The sequence below is a fragment of the Leptonychotes weddellii genome, chromosome X (genome assembly GCF_054177405.1).
Source record: "Leptonychotes weddellii isolate Sample4059 chromosome X, ASM5417740v2, whole genome shotgun sequence".
Classification (NCBI taxonomy): domain Eukaryota; kingdom Metazoa; phylum Chordata; class Mammalia; order Carnivora; family Phocidae; genus Leptonychotes; species Leptonychotes weddellii.
This window is the reverse complement of record NC_138385.1, coordinates 70381325-70391253: the sequence shown is the minus strand read 5'-3', so window position 1 is coordinate 70391253 and position 9929 is coordinate 70381325. Positions and strand designations below refer to the sequence as shown.

The window sequence follows — 9929 nt, the reverse complement described above, 5'->3', positions numbered from 1 at the left end:
ATGGTAGAAAAGTTAACCATGGTCCAATAGTTGAGATCTAGACCAGAGAGGCATTGATAGTGGAAAATCAACAAATGCCTACTCTCTCAGTCTATAAAGAAAAGGGTACATATGGTAAAAGAGTTAGCAGCATCTTGGATTCATGGTTAAAATACAGAGGCACTGATGATGAAATCATTAATAGAGCACATGAATTCAGATCAGAAGAGTGCAACAAAGTGTTGGTAGAGTTGAGAAAGACCCAGGTTTGAGATCAGCCCAAGAGGCATTGATGGTAGAAGTTAGCACAGTCCAGGATTTGAGATGTTGCCCAAAAGTCGTGACAAGAATGTTTTGGAAATTTCTGTAGAAGTGTGTGTGCTACAATAGTGTTCTCACATTTGCCACTCTTCCACTCAATTCACAAATACTGAGAGGGTGACACTCTAACTCTCCAGATTGTTGTGCTGAGACCCAGAGAGAGGGTCTGAATGTTCTCAGGGGACCCAGCAATCTATGCCCAAGCTTAGCTAGGGTCTACCTGTTGTGTTTGAAATGCCGTCAGCAGGGAAAAAAGCCCTCTACCTCTTGTCAGAGAAGGCCTGCAGGAGGGATATATGTAAGAGTAGGTTCTATATATATATATATATGTAATATATATATATAATATAGTTATATATATATATATAATTTATATATATATATATGTAAGAGTAGGTTTAGGTTAGGAGTTCAGAGGTGAAGAACACCTAGAAGTCTCTCTTCTCTCCCAAGAGTACGCAGTAGCTCCTAAATTCCCATTAAAAGAGAGGTCAAGTGGCTGCAAACTGGTTGACAGGAGGAGTTAGGGGCGTATCTCGGAGATGTATTTTCAGCGAAAGTATGTTTACAATGTTTTCTGAATATTTTTCTATTGGCAGTTTGCTTAGAAATATTAGTTGTCCATATCAAAGGTTATTATTATTATTGTTTCTAGCCACTATCATTTTAGTGGGGTAATGGAGATTGAGGGGGTTTCAATTCCCCTCTCTACCAATTCCAGCACATCAAAACAATGTATCACTATGACTCCTCCCCACTCCTCTCTAGTGGTATCACCCAGGAGGGGATCAACAATAACCTGACTTTCCCCACCTCTTCCCAATGGTATCTCCAAAGAGAGGACTGTACCACACTGACTCCTTCCCCCTCTTGCCCAGTGGTATCGGCCAGGAGAGGGACTGTACCATTCTAATTTCTCCTTTCCTCCGAGTGACATCTCGAGGAAACTAATCCTGGTTTTTCCCCTTCTCCCCAGTGGTATCTCCTTTAAAGATCTGGACACATCTCCCCTGCCCCCGGCACCTCTGCTTCTGTGAACTTTGCACAGACCTATAGAACCCAGTTCCAAAGACCAACTCCTCCCGGAATGCTTGCCCTCAGGTTTCTACCCCTGAACAACGCCCCCCGCCCCCGCCTTCGGTGGAACAGCCCACTGTACGGAACGGGCGCTAAGATGGCGGCCTCCATGGAGGAAAGCCTCGGCACAGCCATGCTCCTCGCCCAACAACGCCACTCATGGACAAAGTCTCTGCAGATCCATAACTGCACCTTGCTCAGAGTGAGTAGACCACAGCATCACAGCCCTTACGATGTGTGCGAGACCAACACCCCCAGAAGGGGCACTGTCGGGGTGAGGACAGGAAACGGAAGTGGCTCTCAGAGGACGTTTAAGTCTTGTTGGCGCGGGGCGCTAAAGCGAGTGCACGCGGTTTTGTGGCGTGACAGTCATCAGTGATTTTGAGGTGATGGCTTTGTTGGCTTTTGGGAATGACGAATTGTCAGTTTGTAAGGTCCATTGGTGGGGAGTTGAAGAATCTGGTGAATGGGAATCTGTGGAGGTCAGGGATGGGGGCTTCTGGGGTAGTCAGTTTTTAGATTCCTTGCTGCGTCTTGTTTTCAAATCTTAATAGAGTGTGTTTAGATTTTTTCCTTATCAGTCTCCCCAGAGGTATGCTAATCTTACTAGTCTTTCCAAAGAACCAACTTTTGGCCTTGTTGATCCTCTCTGATGTACCTTTGTTTTCTATTTCCTTGATTTCTGCTCTTACCTGTACCATTTTCTCTTTAACTTTTTAAATTGGATGTTAATTCATTAATGTTCAGCCTTTCTTCTTTGTTAAAAACCATTTAGAACATAAATTTCTCTTTAAGAATCTCTTTAGCTGCATTCCACAAAATTTTACGTACACCATCTTATTATTATTGAGCTTTGTGTTTCTTTTTTTATTATTTATATTACTTTGATATGATGCTTTTTGGGAGAGTTGACATTTTTATCACATCTTATCCAAGGATATGGTATATCTGTGTGACTATTTTATATTTGTCAATTTTTTAAATTGTAGAAGTCCAACTCCTTAGATATATTTTATGTATTTCTTGCTGTCATTAGTAATGGGTTTTTCCCCGTTTTCATATGATCATTGCTATCATAGAGGAAAAACTCTCTGCTCTTATAATTTTATCTGGTATCCAGCCCCTTTTCAAATTGCCCTATGAATGCTAGTAGTGTCTGGTTTTTCTATGTATAAAATCATATCATTGGCAAAGAAAGCCACATTGCCAATTTCCTTGCAATATCCATTCTGATTGTTTCATCTTCCATAGTGTGAGCTAGAGCCAGCAAAACAATTTTGAGTTATATTAGACATCCCTATCTTGTTGGTAATTTTAATGGCAATAGCTTCATCGTTTTACTTTTTAGCATAGTAGTTCAGGGCTATGTTTTGTAAATGATTTTTGTGATATTTAAGTGATTTACATCTTCCCTAATTTTAGTTGGAGTTGTATTCGTAATGTCTCCTGAATTGTGTCAAATGCTTTTCTGGTGTAAGTTAATAGCAGCACCCACCCCCATTTGTTGATTAATAAATATTATTAATGTTGAACCATCTTCTGGAAAGAAGAGGCTAAGAGCTTCCTGCAGAAGAATTCAAGAGGGATTTTTCACCCTAAAATGGCAAAATAATTAAAGAGGGCAGAACAGATACCTTTCATTCAGATTACCAGGTTTCCAGGTTTCCTGCCTCCACAGTCACCCGGCAGGTCCCCATGGACAGGTCCTTCCTCTGTCCACCCCATAGGGCTTTAGCACCATTCGTTGCCCCAATTCTGCCCTCCCTGCAAACCCAGATCCACCTTGAACCTAGAATTGAGGACTAGGCTGGCTAGGTAGGGTGTGAAGCTCCCTGTGGAGCCACCCCGGAGTAAAACACTCTGAGGTCATTAATTTGACTTCAGATATCATGATTGTTTCCATAATCCACCCTAACACTCAGAGTGGGGGTTGCTGAACTTTGTGGTGTAAATGTGGAATGACACTGATGACATGGATACTGTCCTTTTAGGATTTCTTGGTGTCTCTGTGGAGCTGTTGAGGTTTCTCCTTACTGGAGGCTGTGGGATCTTCCATTCATTCTGACCGCAGCCCATATACCGACTCCCCTCCAGCTTTGGAAGGTGGGCTGAGACCCAGGGTGAACATGCCAGCTAATAGGAAATCACCCCAGAGGTTCCCTGCCCTGGTTCCAGGACAGCCTGGCAGATCATTTGAGGTAAGGAGGAGGAGCCTACTTTAAAAGTTTTTTCTTTTCTTTCTTTCTTTATTTAAAGATTTTATTTATTTATTTGACAGAGAGAGATAGCGAGAGCAGGAACACAAGCAGGGGGAGTGGGAGAGGGAGAAGCAGGCTTCCCACTGAGCAGGGAGCCCGATGCGGGGCTCGATCCCAGGACCCTGGGATCATGACCCGAGCCGAAGGCAGACGCTTAACGACTGAGCCACCCAGGCGCCCCTCTTTTATTTTTTTAAGATAAATTTTAATTTGGAGATAATTGTAGATTCAAATGCAATGTACCATTTACCCAGTTTCCTCCAACGGGAACATCATGCAAAACCTTGGTACAGTATCACAACCAGGATATTGACATAGGGAACATTTCCAACATGACAAGGACCCCTCATCTTGCCTTTTAATGGACGCAACCACTTCCCTCCTCCCCTGCTCCCTCCTTAACTCCTGGCCATCAGTAATCTATAATTTTGTCATTTCAAGCATGACATATAAACGGAATAATACAGTGTGTAACCTTTTGGGACTGGCTTTTTTTTACGCAGCGTAATTCTCTGGAGATTCATGCAGATTGTTGAGTATATGACTAGCTTGTTCCTTTTTATTGCTGAACAGTATTCCATGGTATCAATGTACCACAGTTTGCTTAACCAGCCTCTTGTTGAAGGACATCTTGGCTGTTTCCAGTTTTTGGCTATTATGAATAAAGATGCTATGATTGTGTAAGGATTTTGTATGAGATGAATGCACATGAATGCAATTGCTGGTTTGTATGTTAAGTGCATTTCAAACATTAATTAATTTTTTTAGTACAGCTTTAGATTTATAGAATAATTGAGAAAATGGTACATATAGTTCCATATACCACTCTATATCCCCCCATAGTTTCCCCATGATTAATGTCTTGCATTAGTGTAGTACATTTGTTACAATTAACCAATACGGATACCCTATTATTAATTATATTCTACAGTTTATAGTAAGGTTCATTCTTTGTGTTGCACCTTCTTAGGTTTTGACAAATGCATAATGACACATACCTGCCATTACGGTTTCATACAGAACAGTTTCATCTATGCCTTGGCTATTCATCCTTTCTCTCCCTATGCTTGAACCTCTGGCAACCATGGTTTTTTTTTTCAGTTGTCTCTATAGTTTTACCTCTCTTAAGATGTCATATGGTTGGAATCATAGTCTGTAGCCTTTTCAGATTAGCTTCTTTCACTTAGCAATTTGCATTTCAGCTTCCTCCATGTCTTTTCATGGCTTTATAGCTCATCTGTCTTTATCACTGAATAATATTCCATTGTATGGATGTACCACAATTTGCTTATCCATTCACCTATTGAAGGACATCTTAGTTGTTCCCACTTTTTGGCAATTATGAATAAAGCTGCTGTGAACATTTATATATAGGTTTTTGTATGGACATACGTTTTCAGTTTTTGTGGGTAGATAAGTAGGAGTGCAATTGTGGGTCATCTGGTAAGACTGGCTTTGCAAGAAACTGCCGAACTGTCTTCCACAGTTCTTCACCATTTTGCATTCAAACCAGCAATGAATGGGAACATCCTGTTGCTCCCTATCCTCGTCAGCATTTGGTATTGTCGGGTTTTTGGATTTTAACCATTCTAATAGGTGTATAGTGGTATCTCGTTGTTTTGATTTATAATTCCCTAATGAAAAACGATGTTGAACATAGTTGTACATGTTCATTTGCCATCTGTGTATTTTCTTTGGTCAGCTGTCTATTCAGATCTTTTGTCCTTTTTTTTAAGATTTATTTATTTATTTGAGAGGGGCGTCTGGGTGGCTTAATTGGTTGGGTGTCTGCCTTTGGCTCAGGTCATGATCTCAGGGTTCTGGGATCGCACCCTGTGTCAGGCTCCCTGGTCAGTGGGGAGTCTGCTTCTCCCTCTCCCTCTGCCCCTCCACCCTGCTTGTGTGCTCTCTCTCAAATAAATAAATAAATAAAATCTTCAAAAAATAAGATTTTTTCTTTGAGAGAGAGAGTGCGTGCGCATGTGCATACGTGCACGCAAGTGAGCAAGTGGCGGGGGTAGGGAGGAGAGGAACAAGCAGACTCACACTGAGCATGGAGCCTGACTTGGGGCTTGATCTCATGACCCTGAGAATATGACCTGAGCTGAAAGCAAGAGTCAGATGCTTAACCGACTGAGCTACCCAGGCACCCCGGGTGTATTTCCTTTCTGTTTGTTCCACTGATATATTTGTCTATTCTTTCACCAATACCATGCTTTTTTTTTTTTTTTTTTTAAGATTTTACTTATTTATTTGTTAGAGAGCACAAGCAGGGGGAGCCGCAGGTGAGGGAGAAGCAGACTCCCTGCCGAGCAGGGAGCCCCATGCGGGACTCCATTCCAGGACCCTGGGATCATGATCTGAGCTGAAGGCAGACGCTTAACAACTGAGCCACCCAGGCGCCCCCTCCATGACTTACTTTATAACTGGAAGTTTGTATCTTTTGACTCCCTTCACCCATTTTGCCTAACTCTTACCCCCACATCTGGCAACCACCAATCTGTTCTCTGTACTGTGAGCTTGGTTTTTTGTTGTTGTTGTTGTCGTCGTCGTCATTGTTTTTATTTATTTATTTATTTATTTTTAAAAGATTTTATTTATTTATTTGACAGAGAGAGACACAGCGAGAGAGGGAACACAAGCAGGGGGAATGGGAGAGGGAGAAGCAGGCCTCCTGCTGAGCAGGGAGCCCGATGTGGGGCTCGATCCCAGGACCCTGGGATCATGACCTGAGCCGAAGGCAGATGCTTAACAACTGAGCCACCCAGGCGCCCCATCGTCGTTGTTTTTAGATCCCACATATAAATGAGATCATATAGTATTTGTCTTTCTATGACATATTTCCCTTAGCATAATGCCTTCAAGGTCCATCCATATTCTTGCAAATAGCAAGATTTCCCCGTTCTTTTATGGTTGAATAATATTCTATTGTGTGTGTATACACACACACACACCATATTTTCTTTATCCATTCATCTGTTGATGGACACTTAGGTTGTTTCCACATCTTGGCTATTGTAAATAATGTGGCAATGAACATGGGGTGCATATATTTCTTTGTTAGTTTTTTTTTCCTTTGAATAAATACTCAGAAGTGGAATTGCTGGATGATATGATAGTTCTATACTTAATTTTTTGAGGAACCTTCATACTGTTTTCCATAGTGGCTGTACCAGTTGCTATTCCCATCAACAGTGCACAAGGGTTCCCTTTTCTTTACATCCTCACTAACTTGTCTTTTTGATACTAGCCATTCTAACAGGTGTGGGGTGATACCTTACTTTGGTTTTGCTTTGCATTTCTCCAATGATTAGGTTAGTGATTTTTTTTTAAGTAGGCTCCACACTCAATGTGGGGCTTGAACTCACAGCCCTGAGATCAAGAGTCGTATGCTCTACTGACTGAGCCAGCCAGGTACCCCTAAATTAGTGATGCTGAGGATCTTTTCATGTACCTGTTGGCCATCTGCATGTCTTCTTTGAAAAGCCGTCTATTCAGATCCTCTGCCCATTTTTTTTAAAAAAGATTTTATTTATTTATTTGAGAGAGCGAGAGAGAGAGCATGAACGGTGGGGAAGGGCAGAGGGAGAGGAAGAAGCAGGCTCCCTACTGAGCAGGGAGCCCAACACGGAACTCAGTCCCAGGATCCTGGGATCATGACCTGAGCCAAAGGCAGACGCTTAACCGACTGAGCCACTCAGATTGTTTTTTGCTATTGAGTTATATGGATTTTATAAAATATATTTTGGATATTAGCCTCTTATCAGATACATGATTTACAAATATTTTCTACCCTTCTGTAGGTTGTCTTTTCATTGATGGTTGATGGTTTCCTTTGCTGTGCAGAAGCTTTTTAGTTTGATGTAGTTCTACTTGTTTATTTATTTATTTATTTTTTTAATTTTTAAATTTTTTTTTAAGATTTTATTTATTTGCGAGAGAGAATGAGAGACAGAGAGCATGAGAGAGAGGAGGGTCAGAGGGAGAAGCAGACTCCTTGCTGAGCAGGGAGCCCGATGTGGGACTCGATCCCGGGACTTCAGGATCATGACCTGAGCCGAAGGCAGTCGCCCAACCAACTGAGCCACCCAGGCGCCCCTCTACTTGTTTATTTTTGCTTTTGTTGCCTTTGCTTTTGGTATCAAATGCAAAAAATCATCACCAAGACTAATGTCAGAGAGCTTACTGCCTATATTTTCTTGGAGTTTTATGGTTTCAGGTCTTAGGTTCAAGTCTTTAATCCATTTTGAGTTAATTTTCGTGTATGGTGTAAGATAGTGGTCCCCAGTTTCATTTTTCTGCATGTGGCTGTCCAATTTTTCCAACACCATTTATTGAAGAGACTGTCCTTTCTTCATTGAATATTCTTAGGTCCTTTGTCATAAATTAATTGGCCATGTATGCATGGGTTTATTTCTGAGCTCTCTGTTTTGTTCCATTGATCTATGTGTCTGTTTTTATGCCAATACCATACTGTTTTGATTACTACAGCTTTGTATGATAGTTTAAAATCAGAGAGCATGATGCCTCCAGCATTGTTCTTTTTTCTCAAGATTGCTCGTGTGTTGTAGTTATTAATTTACAAGTTTTGTACATGTTTTGTTAGATTTATACTTAAGTATTTCATATTTCCAAGTGATTATGAATGATTTTATATTTTTTATTTTGGAGTCCACATTTTCATTGCTAACATAGAAATACAGTGGGTTTTTGTATTGGATCTTGTTTCCCATGACTTTCAATTATTAGTTCTAGGAGATTTTTCATTTTTTGGATATTTTTTTGTGATTTTCTCCGTAGACAATCAGGTCATCTATAAATAGGGACATTTTTATTTTTTCTTCTTTGTTCTGTATACCTTTCATTTCCATTTCTTGCCTTATTGCACATTATTAGAACTTCTAGCACTATGTTGAATAAGGATTGTGAGAATGGACATTCTTGCCTTGCTGTTAATCTTGTCATTCACCATTAAGTATAATGTCAGCTATAGTTTTGGTTTAGATGCTTTTTATCAAATTGAAGAAGTTCCTGTCTATTCCTATTTCTATTCATATTTTTTGCAGAATGAGTGTTGAGTTTTGTCACCTGTTTTTTTTTTTTTTTACATTGGTTGATATGATCATGTGATTTTAAAAATCCTTTTAACGTGGTGAATCACATGGATTGATTTTTTAATATAGAACCTGTCTTGCATTCCTGGAATAAACCCCAGTTGGTCATGGTGTATAATTCTTTTAATATCTTGCTGAATTACATTTGCTAATATTTTGTCAAGAATTTTTGCCTATATATTCATGAGTGATATTGGTGTGTAGTTTTCTGTTTTATACTGTGTTTGTCTGATTTTGTAATCAGGGAATGAATTAGTTTCATGTGGCAGTGGCAACAAATGACCACAAACTTGGTGACTTAAAACAACAGAAATTTATTCTCTCATAGTTCTGGAGGCCTTAAGTCCAAAAAGAAGTATCACTGGACCAAAATCAAGGTTTCGGTGGGGCTGTACTCCCGCCAGAGCCTTCAGGGGAGAACCTGTTCCTTGCCTCTTCTAGCTCCTGGGGGCTGCAGTTATTCCTTGGCTTCATCATTCCATTCTTACGGCGAGCATCTTCAGATCTGTTCTGTCTTCACGTCACTGCCTTCTGAGTGTGTGTGTGTCAAATTTTCTTTTACCTCCCTCTTACTGGGATACATGGGATTGCATTGAGGACCCACCTGGGTAATTCAGGATACTCCTCTCATCTCAAGATCCTTAATCCCATCTGCAAAGACCATTTTGTTCTTGCCATATAAAGGTGATATTCACAGGTTGCCAAGATTAGGATGTGGATATCTTTGGGGGGCCCTTTTTAGCCTATCGCAGGCAAATACTAGCTTTATAGAATGAATTAGAGTTACGTCCTCTTCTTTTTCCTGTAAGAGGTTTTGTAATTGGTGTTAATTCTTTAAAAGAATTTGGTAAAATTCTGGGGCGCCTGGGTGGCTCAGTCATTAAGTGTCTGCCTTCGCCTCAGGTCATGATCTCAGGGTCCTGGGATCAAGCCCCGCATAGGGCTCCCTGCTCTGCGGGAAGCCTGCTTCTCCCTCTCCCACTCCCCCTGCTTGCTTTCCTGCTCTCGCTGTCTCTCTCTCTGTCAAATGAATAAATAAAATCTTAAAAAAAAAGAAGGATTTGGTAAAATTCTCCAGGAAAACCAGCTGGGCCAGAGCTTGATTGATTGATTGATTTCTTTCTTTTTTGGTGAGTTTTAAATTATGTGGTAGTTGGTGTTTTTTTTAAGAATTAGTCTA

The 9929-nt window shown here is 40.6% G+C and overlaps 1 protein-coding gene across 10 annotated transcripts in view; it reads left to right on the top strand.

The window, feature by feature from the left end:
* Positions 1-1225: 1225 nt before the first annotated feature.
* Positions 1226-9929, top strand: part of ZNF157 (zinc finger protein 157) — a 46561-nt gene continuing 37857 nt past the window's right edge. For 2 of the 10 annotated variants that reach the window (XM_081809363.1, XM_006732150.3), the window contains exons 1-2: positions 1564-1763; positions 3369-3575. In XM_081809363.1, coding sequence (XP_081665489.1) covers positions 3504-3575 — 72 coding nt within the window. In that variant the 5' untranslated portion in view covers positions 1564-1763; positions 3369-3503. Of the gene's footprint in view, positions 1764-2472; positions 3576-9929 lie in introns of those variants that run through there. The other 8 variants (XM_081809361.1, XM_031026849.2, XM_031026848.2 and 5 more) reach the window with 7 other exon arrangements.